The sequence below is a fragment of the Populus alba genome, chromosome 13, assembly GCF_005239225.2.
Source record: "Populus alba chromosome 13, ASM523922v2, whole genome shotgun sequence".
In the NCBI taxonomy this organism is placed as follows: Eukaryota; Viridiplantae; Streptophyta; class Magnoliopsida; order Malpighiales; family Salicaceae; genus Populus; species Populus alba.
The window spans coordinates 334,564-350,960 of NC_133296.1; the positions used below are offsets into that span (position 1 = coordinate 334,564).

Consider the following 16,397-nt stretch of genomic DNA (forward strand, 5'->3'; position numbering starts at 1 on the left):
GGCCTTTTCTTTTTCTTTTTCTTTTTCCTTTTCTTTTTCACGGTGAGAAGATGGTCAAGCTTTTAGATTGTTAGCATTAATGCTTTGCTGAATCATCACATCAATATTTTATCCTGCCTCTCTTGTTTATTTGGCTCTACGAAATAATTAAGTTTTTTTTTTTTTTTCCTTCTGATATTTTCCAAGTAGTGGGATAGCTTCACTCTTTGAAGTGGCAACGCTAGGCCATGTAAACACTTGATCGATGAGAGCTCATCTTGTATTTTTGAGCCTCGATCGATGAGAGCTCATATGGTGTTTTTGTATTCTTGCACGAGTCCGAGATACTTTAGAAGTGCATACCTCCTTCCGAGTTCCAACAAAAACAAGGCCTAGTTTGGTAGCCTGCAACTCTATGGGCAGTACCTCTGGAAATTTGGAAGAACTTTGTGGAAATGGCTGCGGGCTTTACAGCTTGTCAAAGCTTTCAAAACAAAATTTGGACCAGGAGGAGATATGAAACATTAGTTTAATGATAAACTAGGAGGATGCTCCTCTTGCCCACCGGCACGGTGGCCACCAATAATTCATGCCAGTTGCTTAAAGCACCCTTTTCTTTTGTGTTGGGGCAGCCAAAATGATGCTCAGTGTTTCCTAGATACTTGTCTCATCATACTATTATTTGCTTTGAAAAGTCATGCCCCTCATTCATCAGCAATTCCAAAGATAAAACTATTAGAGGATCAAAGTGCTTAGCCAATAACAGGTACAGTTTCAGATATCATAGAGCCCAACAGAAACAACAAAGACAATTATCAGAGAAGAAAATTGAGTAACTACTGTGCAAAAGGAAAAAACATTCTTGAATGATGCAATACTATGACGTTATGTAATCAACCACTTGTTTATAGCAACTTTGAAAGGAAGCATCCTAGTTGATTCATTTCAGTCATCTTCATTGGACCAAATTAAAAGGCATCACAAGCTACAACAGGTCCAGGTCCCCACTTGGATGGCATATTTTTCTATGAATATTGGACCAGGGCTGTAGAAATATGCGACCAAAGTCGCCTTGCAATAAAAAGGCAGGAGCTGGTCATTTGACAAAAGTCATAAAAGTTTGTTGAAAACACACTACTAAACAAAATGGAAGAAGAAAGGAAAAACAAGCATGATACCCCTACAGAAGAACAAGACAAACAAGCATAAAAGTTTGTGCTGAGCACAAGGTTATCAACGATGTTAAAAGATGGATTATGAATTAATTTCACCTAACCGTAAAAATCTCAGATAGTCAGATTACACTCCTGATAAAAGATCAAGGCATTCATAAATCCTGCAAGATTGTGTTTTCATGCAATGCATTTCTATTATTCTGGCTCAACAGCAAAATTCACTCCGTTATGCCATTGCACCAAAGACCATTTCAAAGTTAAACAAAGACATTCAAAATTCATACCAGACATATGAAACTTTCTTTCCCTATGAATGTCAATCAACAATACTTTGTATCCCAAGCACCTCGGATCAAATTTTACTCCTGTCATTTCATGGATCTAGAGACAGAGTGTGTTTAATACCTGCCGAAGCGTCAGAAGATGTTCGTGCATAGGATAATGGAAATGTAAAATCCTTGAATCTCGTTACTTGAATTGGTTGGAATAACTCAAACATTTTATATATACAAAAAAAATACTTAAACCAAGCAAAACTTCTTGGTTAGACTGTTAACGTAAGGATTTAGCATGTATGGAAAGCTGGAAGTTTCTCCCTCTACAAGCCATACTCCAGAACTAACTGTAAGACTTCGACTTTTTAATCCTTTGCGGCTGCTTGTCCACTCTATTTCTTGCAAACTTCCGGTGTTGAAAGTATTGATTGCGCTTATTGGAGGACAGTTCTTTATGTACCGAATACTGCAAATATGAGGACGTAGGCACAGACATCCAAAAGATGCACCAATGCATCAAAATCTGTAGCCTTGATAATTAACACGCAAAACTTCTGAAATTGCTTTTTCCTTCCATTTTTTCTGCTCTTCTGGAGAAAATGTATGTATGACTAAGTAACTGGACTTCATAATGGCTTTTAAGAACTCCTGTCAGAATCCTGCTAGTTTTAGTCATCAGCATTCAAATGATTGCTAGTATAATCATCTGAATGCGGGATTGCTCCATACAACATCTTTTGGCACCAAAATCTCTGAAGGAGGAGCCCGTGAAAGGTTTCTATCCTGATTTTGGCTTCAAAAACCACGACCAAAGTTGGCATCAATCCATTAATAAGGTGCTTGTAATTACCAGAAGTCTCTGCAAGAACACAAGCCATCCTTAAAGTGATGGAATCTATGAGCATCCCTCAAAATAATCTCTCTCCCAGTTACTTGAGCTATTAATTTAATTGCCGAATGGCAATCCCCACAGACTCGGAGATTTTTCATCACACGAATAGGCTTCCCTACTGGCACTTTCAGAAGTCCATATGCAACAGCCATTTTCTCACTGTGGTGCCGTAAGCTGTGCACCTTATCTTCTTCATCTACATCATGCATCACAAAACTACCATCAGGACAATATCCAGCTTCCCTTAAAGATGCACCTAATTTTTCCAACTTTTTCATTATCATTTCATGCTCAGGATGGCTTGCGCTGCCTCCCCCAGTGAACATGTGCACTTTATTGTCCACTTCAATCCAACTACAGCCAGGTGATTTGCTCACATTCCTTGCTCTCATTGTTTTTCTCAGTTCTGCAACATCTTTCCATCTGCTTTGGGATGCATAGAGGTTTGATAGCAGGATGTAAGGCCCAGCACTGCTAGGCTCAAGCTGTAGAAGTTTCTTTGCCGCAATTTCAGCCAAATCCAAATTCTTATGGGTTCTGCATGCACTTAATAAAGCACCCCAAACAATAGCATCTGCTTCCACAGGCATATTTTCAATCAAATTCATTGCCTCATTTAGCTTCCCTGCTCGGCCAAGTAGATCAACCATGCAAGCATAATGTTCAGTTTTTTGATCCACTTGATATTTTGATTTCATTGACTCAAAAATTTCAAGCCCTTCTTTAACCTTCCCAGTGTAACCACATGCTGAAAGAACTCCAATAAAGGTAATTTCATCAGGTGCAGCACCTGAAGAGAACATCTCATGGAAAACTTCCAAGGCTTTCTCTCCAAAACCATGCTGCGCATAACCAGCAATAATGGAATTCCACATGACAATATCCTTTGAAGAGAACCTATCAAACACCCTTTTTCCTGTCACAAGATCACCACACTTGATATACATCGTGATCAAAACTGAAGAGACGTATATGTCTAAATCAAAGTGGGATCTTACCAACTGTGAATGAACCTGTCTACCGTGATCAAGACTTGCCAGGCTACCACAAACGGAAAGAATACTTATGATGGATGGGAAATTTGGCCTGACCCCTTCTCTTTGCATCAAACTAAATAAAGCAAGCGCTTCCAGTTCAAATCCTTTTCTCTCATAAATCTTGATCAACGCACTCCATGTCCCGTCATCCTTCTCCTTCATTTGATCAAACACCCACCTCGCTTTCCCCACCTCCCCATTCAATCCAAACCCCATGATCATGTCATTACAAGCAGCAACTGGTTTAACAGGCATTGCCTTAAAAAGTTCAGCAGCCTCATTAATCCTACCACTCCTCGTATACCCCTTCAACATTGCTGTCCATGTCACCTCATTCTTATCCGGCATTACTTCAAACAACTTCCTAGCCACATCCACCTTATTATTCATTGCATACCCACTAATCATACTAGTCCAAGCAACCACATTCTTTTGAGGCATCTCGTCAAAAATTTCTCTTGCCTCACTCAACCTTCCTTCCGAACATAATCCACCAATCATATTAGTGCTAGCAACAACATCCTTCACTGGAATCATATCAAAAAGCCGTCTAGCCTCATCAACACGTCCATCTTCAATCAAACCGCCCAACATCACAGTCCAAGAAACGACATTTTTTTCCGGCATTCTCCAAAACAATAATTCAGCCTCATCTATCAATCCCTCTTGCACATACCCTCTAACCATCGCGGTCCACGAAACCACATTCCTCTCGGGCATTTTATCAAACACTTTTCTCGCTTCAGAAATCATTCCATTCTTAATGTACCCGGAAACCAATCCATTCCAAGAAATCGTATTTCTCTCAGGCATTTTATCAAACAGTTTCTGGGCTTCACCTGGCCGTTTGTTATGAAAGTAACCAGCCACAATTGCATTCCAAGAAGTAACTGTTTTGTTTTGTAAATCATCAAATATATTTCGCGCTCTGTCTATTTGGCCAAGACGTGCAAAATAGGAAATTTGACATTGGGTTATTGCAGCAGAGCTTGAAAAATAACTTCTATATGGAATCAAACGGAGCCGCATTGATAAACAAAAAACTAAAGTACCCAGATGGCAGAAACAGTTGAAGTTTAGATTTTGATGGTGCCCGGAAGCCGAAAACAGCGGGAAAAAATGGGATAAAGTGTTAGTTACTCGTGTGGTGTAACTAAAGATGACAAGTGGTGTCTGAGTGACCTGTCGTAGGAAAGTAAAGTAAAATTTACGTGGAAATGGTTTTGTTTGTTTTTTATTTTTTTAATTTTAAGTTTGTGATGAATAAGCTTTATAATTTATTTTTATTTGATTTTTATATGTTCATGCTATAAATTATGGATTTAACAAGTTAATTTAAATAATTTTTTTTAATTTTATCCTTTATTATTAAATTAATTATGAATTAAACTTTTATAATTTATTTTTTATAAAATTATCACAATCTTATAGCTAAAATTATAAATTTAGTAAGTTAATCTAATATAATACAATCTAAACATTAAAAAAAAAATACCAGTTTGAAATTTTTTGGAGTAAGGTTATGTAAGTTATTTTTAAACTTACTAAGTAGATCGATGAAGTGATTATCAATAGTTGCTGTGCTTGCTATATATGACTAGTGGCTTCCTAACACGTCCAGTTTCAGTGACAATCACAGCAGAAAATGGCATGTTTACAATTTCAAGAACAATGCAAGATCTTCTCTATCAAAGGCTGCGCCATACCTCCGGTTGGTGCCATTGTCAGAAGTCTCTATACAGATCGTAATTCGATAGGTTGCATGGAGGTATCATCCTTGTTGGCCGCCGATCAATATCGGCGAAAGAAATCAGATGGAGTATGCGGTGAAGAGGAAGCCATCGACGGCGCTTTGGAGGCTGTAGTCGAATCAGCTGCTTCTATGCACTGGATCCCATCCCAGGAACAATATGTGCGAGCTTCATGTGTCTTCTTGCTTCGCAGTCAACATAGTAGCAAAAAAACCATACAAAATCCTAAAAATGCAGAGAAAAAATAACGAGGAATGTCATTTTGTTGGCAAAGTGCATTTCGAAGCCTTCATCCTTGACGGAATCTCCAAAATCCAAACAATTGGCCATGTATTCTCCTAAAAACTCCAAGTGATTTCAGACCCAACCGTAAGGTTATGGACTCCAATGTCGTCATCGTCATCTTTGGATTGGCTTTGAGCAAGCAAGATGCCACTGCTCAGCCCATTGACGACATGAACATGAATTCTGCGTCGAGCAAGAGATGAAACAGAGAGGCTAATGGATACTGAAAAAACAGCAAGAGGGTGGTGGTGAGCTAGTCATGGACTGGCCGTGGATCATCTTGTTTTTACAAGGATTCTGGTAATCTTATAAGCAGACAATAAGAGACAACAATTTTTGCTTTTCAAATAATTTCTATTTCTGTTGCACTCATGTTGAAGCTATTTGTCTAAAACATTAAAGCAGGTTCTTATTCACCATAGAAACATCAGATTTGAACCCATTTCAAATGTGATTTTTTTTATTTTTTTTTGACAAGCGATGTACATTATTGGTTATATCATTGTGTTAAAAAGAAGAAAAAACAGGCTTTTTTTATTGTTATTAAAAATATAATTCAACTCAACAGATTAACTTGAAAATTTTTAAAACTTGACTTGAGTTTAAATTTTTAATTAAATCAAATACAATTTAAATTTAATTAAGATCAGTTAATCTAGTCAAATCTACTAGATGAACATAAAAAAACAAAATAAACTTGTTTTAATAAATTGAATAACTCAAACACTTCGGAGTTGTCTAATAACTCGTCTTTTTTTTTTTCTTTTTCCAGAGATCAGTTTTGAGAGAAAGCCCTTTAAAGAAAGCAACAGAATCTGATTGGCTAAGCTACGCAAATTAATGTCTCTTTTTTTTTTTTTTTTATTTATGTGGGTGTCCTGGCCAGCTTGCACGCGCACCACGACTAATCTTCACGGCTCACTGAACATCCTGCAAAACCTAGTGAACATGTAAACCGCGGGGGTGACAGGCATGCACAATGAGATTTGAACCCAGAATACAAAGAAAAGAAAAAAAGTACTTTTAACAATACCTCAAATGCAAATTAATGTCTCTTTCGTGGCTGAGATAAAAGCCACGTTGTCGTGAGACACAATTAAATAATAGGAGGCAACCAACAGGAAGATGAGATCAAGCTCCAATACCGCAAATGTAATGACTTACAAATATTTTTTATTTTAAAATATTTTATTTTTTTTATTTTTAAAAATAAACAGTACCTTATTCTTCCAATTAGCCACACATATTTGACACCTTCCAATATGCCTTTATTTTCGGGTTTTTTTCTTCATACTTCTTTTTTGTGATATTTTACAACGCATAATGTCTTTTTTTAAAAAAATTAATTCGTTTTTTAGAAATTTTTTGCTTTTAATACATTATATCAAAATTATAAAAAATATTTTTTTTAAAAAAATTACTTTAAAAAATCATGAAACACAAAAATAAACGGTCCTTCGAAAATCAACCAAACAATGTGGGGCCTACAAATTGAATATCAACTTTTACCCTAACCTCGTTAAATAACTACGCCGTTAACTCATCGCTTCCATCAAGCAAAGATCGATAAATAGAGCCCGTATCTTTTGCATTTCCTTCATTTCTTTCTCTGGGCAGCTTCTCTTCTCTGTAGAACCCGCCCCCTCCCTGCCTCACTTTCTCTGTAAGCCATCGCCATCTCTCTGTTCCTATTGATTTTGATATCGTTATTGTAGATCTTGATCTGGGCTTTGGTCAGATTAGTCTTGTTTTGGTTGTATAGTCTGTTTTTTCTTTCTTAAAAATGTTACATAGATCTGACCCATGTTAGATTAGATCTGTTTTTTGTGTGTTTGTTGAGTTTTTATATGACCCTTTTTCTTGTTTTGTTTGCTGGTGTTGATTTAAGAGATTTCATGAATCAATAAAATTCGGGTTTGGTGTGAAATATTGAAATGAAAATAAAGGAATTGAAAAGAAGATTTATCATGTATATAAGCTTGGATCTCTTGATTTACTGATTTTTTTTAATTCTCTGATAGGTTGAACATGTTGTTTGTGAAACAGTATGAAAAAGAAAAGGTTTTGCTTGTGTTTGTAAATGTTGCTTAAGATCTTGCTTGCTTGCATGTATTGTTTATTTTGATTGATTGGCGTGATCAATAGAATGTTATGGAAGGTGTTAAAGGCATCTTTTTTTGAAGATTGATTGTTGGGATTTTGATGCAGGCTTGATTTAGGAAAGATGGGGCTTTCATTCACTAAGCTTTTTAGCCGTCTTTTTGCCAAGAAAGAAATGAGAATTCTCATGGTGGGTCTTGACGCTGCTGGTAAGACCACCATCTTGTACAAGCTCAAGCTCGGAGAGATTGTCACCACCATTCCAACAATTGGTATGGAAATTTACCAGTACCTTATAGTTATCTCAGTACTGAATTTGTCGTGCACTCTTGTATTGTTTGGCTAATTATCTGTTTCTATTTAGGGTTTAATGTGGAGACTGTAGAATACAAGAACATAAGCTTCACTGTCTGGGATGTTGGTGGCCAGGACAAGGTATGTACATGTTGTAAATTGTAATGAGAACTTTGGCTATAATGACAATCTTAGGAAAATTTATCAAATTGTTGTCAATATGTATCAAAGTGTTTGTGCTTGTCTCTTGCTGTAAAATGTGCCTGTCGTGTACTGATTAGATATGGCTCCATCAGCACATAATCAAATCATAAGCTGCATGGATTAAACCAGTTAATGTTGCCATTTTTCCTTTTTCTGTATGAAAGGAGAAGCTAACAATTGTGTTGCTGAAATTTTACTAGTAGAAGCAGATGCAAACTTATGCATGCACACAACAAATACGTAAGCTATATTGAGTAGTCATCTTGTCTTTCATGGATTTTCCTCTTGTTGGAGTGAGCAAGCATTTTGTTGTCTGTGGTTGTAAATGATGTGTTGTTGAAGTTTTGGTTGTTTATGTGCTTATCGACGGTCTTGTGCTGGCTCGTTGAATTCCACCAGCACATAACATATTCGTAAGCTACATTAATGAACCCACCTTGTCTTTTAGTTCTCCTGTCTTTGTGAGGAAAGCTTTCAACGGTGTACATCATAAATCTTGTATCCACTGTCATGTTGTTAAGGCGTATGATTATATTTCGTGCAATGCATGTATTTGTGCATAGGTGGAATTTGGTTGCATTTTTTTTTATGTTGATCAATCAGGGATGTAGTTAAAGTTGAATTTGATTAGATGCTTTGTCATTTGCACACAACAAATACATCAGCTCTATTGAGTAGAGCCATCTTGTCTTTCATGGTTTTTCCTCTTGTTGTAATGAGTAATGACTACCCATGATATGGCAGATGTTTTGTTGTCTGTGGTTGTAAATGATGTGTTGTTGAAGTTTTGGTTGTTTATGTGCTTATCGACGGTCTTGTGCTGGTTAGTTTAATTCCATCAGCACATAACATATTCGTAAGCTACATTAATGAACCCATCTTGTCTTTCAGTTCTCCTGTCTTTGTGAGGAAAGCTTTCAACGGTGCGGTGTACATCATAAATCTTGTATCCATTGTCATGTTGTTAATGCGTGTGACTATATTTTGTGCAATGCATGTATTTGTGCATGGGTGGAATTCAGTTGCATTTTTTTAATGCTGATCAATCAAGGATGTGGTTGAAGTAGAATTTGATTAGATGCTTTGCCATTTGCACAAAATAAATACATAAGCTAAATTGAGTAGAGCCATCTTGTCTTTCATGGGTTTTCCTCTTGTTGGAATGAGGAATGACAACCCATGATATGGCAGATGTTTTGTTGTCTGTGGTTGTAGATGTTTTGTGGTTGAAGTATTGGTTGTGTGCTTATCGACGGTCTTGTGCTGGCTAGTTGAATTCCACCAGCACATAACATATTCGTAAGCTACATTAATGAACCCATCTTGTCTTTCAGTTCTCCTGTCTTTGTGAGGAAAGCTTTCAACGGTGCGGTGTACATCATAAATCTTGTATCCACTGTCATGTTCTTAACGTGAATGATTATATTTTGCGCAATGCATGTATATGTGCATAGGTGGAATTCGGTTGCTGTTTTTTTATGTTGATCAATCAAGGATGTTGTTAAAGTTGAATTTGATTAGATGCTTAGTCATTTGCACACAACAAATACATAAGCTCTATTGAGTAGAGCCATCTTGTCTTTCATGGCTTTTCCTCTTGTTGGAATGAGTAATGACAACCCATGATATGGCAGCAGATGTTTAGTTGTCTGTGGTTGTAAATGTTTTGTGGTTGAAGTTTTGGTTGTGCTTATCGACGGTCTTGTGCTGGCTAGTTGAATTCCACCAGCACATAACATATTCGTAAGCTACATTAATGAACCCATCGTGTCTTTCAGTTCTCCTGTCTTTGTGAGGAAAGCTTTCAATGGTGCGGTGTACATCATAAATCTTATATCCACTTTCCTTCTGTTAATGCATATGATTATATTTCATGCAATTGATGTATTTATGCTTACATTGAATTTGGCTGTGTTACCATTTACGCTGATCAATTAAGGATGTAATTAAAGTTGAATTAGAATCGTGTATATAAAAACAACCTGCTCATGTGCGGTCTGTCACCCAGGAGACATTTTCTGTCGTTCTATCTTAAATATTTTGGGCATCTCAATTTTTTCATATGTCACATGTTTGATGTTTAAGGAATTGTTTTTCAATTTACTTTTCTGATTTGCACAGATCCGACCATTGTGGAGGCATTATTTCCAAAACACTCAAGGGCTCATCTTTGTGGTTGATAGCAATGATCGTGACCGTGTGGTTGAAGCTAGGGATGAGCTGCACCGGATGTTGAATGAGGTAGTCACAAGCTTTAAATCTCACTTCTTACTTTTGCTTTTGTGGTTTTATGGTTTTTAATAATGGAAATTATTGTTTGAATAGGATGAATTGAGGGATGCTGTGCTACTTGTGTTTGCAAACAAGCAAGATCTTCCAAATGCTATGAATGCTGCTGAAATTACAGATAAGCTTGGTCTTCATTCACTCCGTCAACGCCACTGGTAATTGATAACATCTCCATCGCCAATTTCTCGATAGTTAGCTGCTATGTAAAATATCCATGGATGTCATCTGACCTTGTGTGTTTATTGCAGGTATATCCAGAGCACCTGTGCAACTTCTGGTGAAGGTCTCTATGAGGGACTAGACTGGCTCTCCAACAACATTGCTAGCAAGGTAGGGTCCTAACTCGTATTTTTGTAAGAAACAATGATAAAAGTCTTAGGGTTTTGTTGGATGTAACATTGTCTGCTGAACGTGGCAGGCTTAAGAGATGGGTCGATTTCTGCAGCTTTTTGGATAGCATTCTGCTTCAATTTGGGAGACATTGTTAGGTTGTTTGGTGTTCAAGGATTTCTTATCCTGTGAGATTGTTAAGAGAAGAATGTATTTGTTTGGTTTTGTAAGATATTGTTACTGTAATAGAAAGTGGCAAATTATCCTAATAGATACTAAAATAATTCATGATTCACAGTTTTTAACATATTGTATCTTGATTCAAGATTTATGCTAGTGGGGTTTTTGTAGAGTACGGTTCTTTCGTTGACCACCCATTGCTTGATTCAGGCGGTGGCTATTTTAAATTGCAATAATGCTGTAAAACTTTGACCGTATGCATGGACATATCCTGTGTGGACAGCTTGCCAGTCTAGAGACATGTTTTCACATATATAGATTCTATTCATGGCACCAAGAAAAGTCACATGGGAAGAACCGTCTTCATGAACTTAAGTTTCCTGTTTGGCCGGCCAGCTACTTTCTTGGGTTATTTACGATTCTATGTTTTTTTGTTTTAATCAATTCCAATGGATTTAATCTAAATCAATTAATAGTTTATTTGTGTTTCTTCTAAATGTTTTTATAAACTCTAATTTAAATTGAATGAAATTGCTAGAGTAAATCTAGAATTTTTTATCAAATACTGTTAAAGCTTTTGAATCTCAATCACTATTCAAGCTTTCGAATCTCAGTTGATCAAAAAAATTTTCAAATCCTCATTCATTTTTTTCTTTTTTGCTATGGTGATTGTGCAACCCTCTTCTTTGATTATTTTGCTTCTCTTTTCTTTTTAATTAGATGTTTAGAGTTGTGTGTATGTGTTCTTTAATTCTTTTTTAAGACTAGTTTGAGAGTAGTTATTGTTATTTTTTAAAGTATTTTATATTCAGAAATATATCAAAATGATATATTTTTTTTTTATTTTTAAAAATTATTTTTGATATCAGCATATTAAAATAATCTAAAAATATTAAAAATATATTATTTTAAAATAAAAAAAATAAATTTAAATTTAAATTTTTAAAAATATATTTTTCAAATGTAAAAATAAACAGGATGGGCTGCGTTGTTGGGTTGAAGAGAAGAGAATCCCTCTTTTCATACTCTTATTTTTTAGAGTAATTTACTCTTTTATCTTTTCCTAAGCATAATATGAATTTTCCTTTCTTTTTTATTATTATTTTCTTGATGCCGTACTGTTTTTGTACCTTTTCTAATTTTATTTTTAATATAAAAAATTAAATTTTTAAATCTTAATTTATTTATTTTTTTATTGGTCTGAACTAACACTACTTACTCGTGATCAAAATCTTAAGGTTCTATAATCATGGTTAGAGGTGTCAATGAACATTGTCCTTTCTTTCTTTTTTTTCTTACCAATTGAACTCAATTTAATATTAAAAATCGACAGAAGTTAGCTACTAAGTAATCGAAGATAACACAAAAAATAATTAATTAAATTGAAAATAAATTAATAAAAATAAATAATCCACACAAACACAATGGTAATATTTAATATTTCTGCCAAATTAAATAATAAATGAAACTAGTAATTAGAAATATAATAAATCCACCGTCTCAAAATAAAAGTACGGTCCGGAAACTGAATCTCACTTGGACACTAACGTCATTAAGTCATTAACGGCGTTAACTCACGTCCATGGCTAGATTCTATACGCACATGGATAAATATCCCCTTCTCTTTTTCATTTCTTTCATCTCCCGTCTCTGCACAGCTTCTTAGTAGATCCTGCCCTCTCTCTTCGTCTTCGTTTCTGTAAGTCGTTTCTCTCTCTCCTCTCTCTCTCTCTCTTCTCTCTCTCTCTATTTATATATATATTGTTGATGTTATTACTGTAGATCTTGATTGGTCCTATTTTGGTTCTAAAGTTTGATTTTTTGTTTTTGTTTTAAAGGGTTCATAGATCTGACCCGTGATAGATTAGATCTGTTTTGGGATGTTTGTTGAGTCTTTTTACGACCCTTATGCTTGTTTTATTAGTTGGTATCAGCATAAGGGAGATCATGATTCTATAGAACTTGGGTTTAGTATGAAATAATGGAAGGAAAGTGAAGGAATTTAAAGGAATGGGGTTTTTAATGTGTTAAAGTTTGGATCGGTAGATTTTTCTATGATTTTTTAGATGATTTTTCTTTTATTTAAGTCTGAATTTGGAGTTTTTGATTTACTGATTTGTTTTTGATGCAGCCGAGAACAGGGAAAGATGGGGCTCTCATTCACCAAACTTTTTAGCCGTCTGTTTGCCAAGAAAGAAATGCGAATTCTCATGGTGGGTCTTGACGCTGCTGGTAAGACCACCATCTTGTACAAGCTCAAGCTCGGAGAGATTGTCACCACCATTCCAACAATTGGTATGTTCTCGAAATATTACTGGTATTTCAGGGTTGTCTTAGTGCTGAATTTGTTTGGTTTGGGTAAGGGATGCTTATATGTGGATTTCATTATAGGGTTTAACGTGGAGACTGTGGAATACAAGAACATAAGCTTCACTGTCTGGGATGTAGGTGGTCAGGACAAGGTATGGAAACTTCTGCTATACTGTGATGAGAACTTTGAATATAATGGTGGCATTAGGAAAACTATTTAATTTTATCTTTTTGAGTTGCTGATTCATTAATATTTCAGCTTTAATCATTGACTTAGCCTGACATGATGTGCATTTATGTTTGTACTTGGTGTCTTTGGTTGTAAATTGTGCTATTGAAGGTCTTGTGCTGATTAGATATTGCTTCATCAGGAAAAAAAAACATAAGCTACATGGATTTAGCTACTTAGTGTTACATTTTTCTTCTTTTTCTTATGAGCGGAAGCTATCCGTTGCATGGCTGAAATTCTGCAATTGTAAGCACATGCATACACCTTTTCTGTCTAAGTTTATCTTTGGTTATATATGTGCTTATGAATGGTCCTGTGCTGATTAGATGCTTGTCTTTAGCATGCAACAAAAACATTACCTATAATGACTAGAGCCATCTTATATTTCATGGTTTTCCACTTTTTGGGAGGAATGACAATCCATGATATGGTATATATTTCACTGTTTGTTGCTGTGAGTGGTTGAAGTTTTCGCAGATGCTTGTGCTTATGGACGGTCTTGTGCTGGTTAGTTGGTCCCCCACCAGCACATAACATATTCATAAGCTACGCAACTGAAGCCACCTTGTCTTTCAGTTTTTTCCTTTATCTTTGTGAGGAAAGGACATCCCAGCTGTGGCGTGCATTATGATAAATTATATAATTGCAATCATAAATGGGTATGCTTAAATATTACTCTTGTGCGTTTATAAGCAACAAAAATCAATATGCTTGTCATGAATGAATTCATAAGCTACATTACTGAAGCCACCTTGTCCCAATTTTTCCTTTGCCTTTCTGAGAGTATTTGGCCTTCGCTTTGCACAATCACTAATGATAGTGCTTAAATTTTTCCCTATGCATTTATTTGTGCTTGCACAGACCGAAATAGCATCCTCACAGATGTTTAAGAAATTATTTGATGTTGAATAATCGAGTTGTCAGTCTCTCTGTCATGGTTGTGGAAGTCCTAAGCTATTTCTGTGTTTGTTGTCTTGCCTTTTATGCTGATCAAATAAGGATTTAATTTTAGCTCCAGTTGTTTGAAGCATGAACTTAGAATTGCCAGTTTATGAACAGGGTCACCTACTCAACTTCTGCTGTCAGAATACAATATCTTGTATTCATTTGTCACGTTTGGTATAAGGATTATTTTTTCTCAAATTGCTTTTCTAATTTGCACAGATCCGACCATTGTGGAGGCATTATTTCCAAAACACTCAAGGGCTTATCTTTGTGGTTGATAGCAATGATCGTGACCGTGTGGTTGAAGCAAGGGATGAGCTGCACCGGATGTTGAATGAGGTAGTCACAAGCTTTAAATCTCACTTCTTGCTTTTGCTTTTGTGGTTTTATGCTTTTTAATAATGGACATTATTGTTTGAATAGGATGAATTGAGGGATGCTGTGCTACTTGTGTTTGCAAACAAGCAAGATCTTCCAAATGCTATGAATGCTGCTGAAATTACAGATAAGCTTGGTCTTCATTCACTCCGTCAACGCCACTGGTAATTGATAACATCTCTATCGCCAATTTCTTGATTATTTACTGCTATGTAAATATGCATGGATGTCGACTGAGCTGTGTGTTTATTGCAGGTATATCCAGAGCACCTGTGCCACTTCCGGTGAAGGTCTCTACGAGGGACTAGACTGGCTCTCCAACAACATTGCTAGCAAGGTAAGGTCCTAACTCGTATTTTGTAAGAAATAATGATAAAAATCTTCGGGTTTTGTTGGATGTAACATTGTCTGCTGAATCGTGGCAGGCTTAAGAGATGGGTCGATTTCTGCAGCTTTTTGGATAGCACTCTACTTCAAATTGGGAATCGTGCTAGGTTGTTTGGTGTTCAGAATTTTAATCCTGTAATTGTCAAGAGAATGTATGTTTGGTTGTGTAAGATATTGCTACTGTAATAGAAATTGACAAATTATCCCTATAGGTTTTAAAATAATTCATGATTCACAGTTTTTAACATAATGTATCTTGATTCGAGTTTTATGCTAGTGGATTTTTTGAAGACTTGGTGCTTCTTTCAATGACCAGCAATTGCTTCATGGCAATCTCTCGAGTAATGCAGTACTGCGGGCCGGTCAAATTTTTTAGTGTACAGAAGGAAGCTTAGACGACGGTGCTATTTTAAAAAAAGCGAGAAAAATATAGATCAGGTAGTTTAATAATTTTATTTAAATTAATGACAGTAATAGTAGACTAATTGAAGAACAAACTATATTTGGAAGGGAAAGAAAGAAAAAAAAAAAGATTTGATGGAGATTCGTTGTCATTTTATGATGGATACCGCACATCATAAAAATGAGTTTGCTAAAGATGGTTTAAACTCTTGAAAAAATCTAGACGACGATGATATTAAAAAAAGTCGTATATAGATAATTAAAGCAACCAACTTGAAAAAGACAATTGAAGCAATTTAAACAAAGTAAATTAAGATGAGTATTCAATTAATTTTATTTAATTCAAAAATAAAATTTATTTAAAAAATAAATTTAATAAAGAACAATAAATAAATAAAAATTAAGATAATCCAATTAAATAAATATTGAAAGAGAAAATTAAAAAAAATATTAATTTTAAAAATGATAAAAATAAAAAAATTTAAGCAATTCTGGGCAAACTTTACAACCCATGAAATTATAGACATGAGCTTAATCAAGAAGCTTAAATCAAAACTAATTAAATGTTGAAGAATGAAATCATGTAAATCTAGAAACTTTTGCGGAGCAAAAAAGTAAAAATCAAAATAATACAAGAAAAAAGAGAATGGGAAAAAAATGACTGGTGTTGGAATCGAAAAAATGCAACTCTAAAAATTATCACATATTACAAAAATAGCAACTAAAAAAATAAAGATCAAATTTGATAAAGCAAAAAAATAAATGAGGATGAAATGACAACAAAAATTCAACTTTCATAAATTATTTCAAACAAAAAAATAATCAAAAAAATAAGTATAAAAAAAAAAAAAAAAAGAAATTTAGGGGCTGATTTGAAACATCGAGTAAAAGAAAAACAACAAAAAAGAAAAAAATAATCATTGACACTAAATAATGACTTCAAAAGAAGCTAGAT

The 16,397-nt window shown here is 35.1% G+C and overlaps 3 protein-coding genes across 5 annotated transcripts; 2 read left to right on the forward strand and 1 right to left on the reverse strand.

The window, feature by feature from the left end:
- Nucleotides 1–1,593: 1,593 nt before the first annotated feature.
- LOC118060901 (pentatricopeptide repeat-containing protein At1g56690, mitochondrial) lies at nucleotides 1,594–4,573 on the reverse strand. The gene has a single exon (XM_035074212.2). It carries the CDS (start codon nucleotides 4,385–4,387, stop codon nucleotides 2,276–2,278), a length of 2,112 nt encoding a protein of 703 aa, XP_034930103.1. The 5' UTR covers nucleotides 4,388–4,573; the 3' UTR covers nucleotides 1,594–2,275.
- A 2,335-nt stretch (nucleotides 4,574–6,908) lies between these two features.
- LOC118060903 (ADP-ribosylation factor) lies at nucleotides 6,909–10,961 on the forward strand. Of its 2 annotated transcripts, XM_035074216.2 has the most exons (7): nucleotides 6,909–7,057; nucleotides 7,603–7,766; nucleotides 7,859–7,929; nucleotides 10,114–10,233; nucleotides 10,318–10,436; nucleotides 10,530–10,611; nucleotides 10,700–10,961. In XM_035074216.2, exons 2-7 carry the CDS (start codon nucleotides 7,619–7,621, stop codon nucleotides 10,703–10,705), a joined length of 546 nt encoding a protein of 181 aa, XP_034930107.1. In that variant the 5' UTR covers nucleotides 6,909–7,057; nucleotides 7,603–7,618; the 3' UTR covers nucleotides 10,706–10,961. The 2 variants fall into 2 exon arrangements, with proteins under 2 accessions (XP_034930107.1, XP_034930106.1); XM_035074215.2 differs by lacking the exon at nucleotides 10,700–10,961 and having other exon boundaries at nucleotides 10,530–10,623.
- A 1,369-nt stretch (nucleotides 10,962–12,330) lies between these two features.
- LOC118060904 (ADP-ribosylation factor) lies at nucleotides 12,331–15,330 on the forward strand. 2 transcript variants are annotated; one of them, XM_073403780.1, is made up of 7 exons: nucleotides 12,332–12,490; nucleotides 12,923–13,086; nucleotides 13,183–13,253; nucleotides 14,495–14,614; nucleotides 14,699–14,817; nucleotides 14,909–14,990; nucleotides 15,079–15,330. In XM_073403780.1, the coding sequence occupies exons 2-7, from the start codon at nucleotides 12,939–12,941 to the stop codon at nucleotides 15,082–15,084; spliced, it is 546 nt and encodes a 181-aa protein (XP_073259881.1). In that variant the 5' UTR covers nucleotides 12,332–12,490; nucleotides 12,923–12,938; the 3' UTR covers nucleotides 15,085–15,330. The 2 variants fall into 2 exon arrangements, with proteins under 2 accessions (XP_073259880.1, XP_073259881.1); XM_073403779.1 differs by lacking the exon at nucleotides 15,079–15,330 and having other exon boundaries at nucleotides 12,331–12,490; nucleotides 14,909–15,002.
- The last annotated feature ends 1,067 nt before the right edge of the window (nucleotides 15,331–16,397 follow it).

Excerpts from the sequence above, each read along its gene's own strand:
- LOC118060903 (XM_035074215.2), top strand. The coding sequence starts at position 7,619 with ATGGGGCTTTCATTCACTAAGCTTTTTAGCCGTCTTTTTGCCAAGAAA. Across the intron at positions 7,767-7,858 it reads CACCACCATTCCAACAATTG|GGTTTAATGTGGAGACTGTA; the intron begins GTATGGAAATTT and ends GTTTCTATTTAG. Across the intron at positions 10,234-10,317 it reads TGCACCGGATGTTGAATGAG|GATGAATTGAGGGATGCTGT; the intron begins GTAGTCACAAGC and ends TTGTTTGAATAG.
- LOC118060904 (XM_073403779.1), top strand. The coding sequence starts at position 12,939 with ATGGGGCTCTCATTCACCAAACTTTTTAGCCGTCTGTTTGCCAAGAAA. Across the intron at positions 14,615-14,698 it reads TGCACCGGATGTTGAATGAG|GATGAATTGAGGGATGCTGT; the intron begins GTAGTCACAAGC and ends TTGTTTGAATAG. Across the intron at positions 14,818-14,908 it reads TCACTCCGTCAACGCCACTG|GTATATCCAGAGCACCTGTG; the intron begins GTAATTGATAAC and ends TGTTTATTGCAG.
- LOC118060901 (XM_035074212.2), bottom strand. The coding sequence starts at position 4,387 with ATGCGGCTCCGTTTGATTCCATATAGAAGTTATTTTTCAAGCTCTGCT.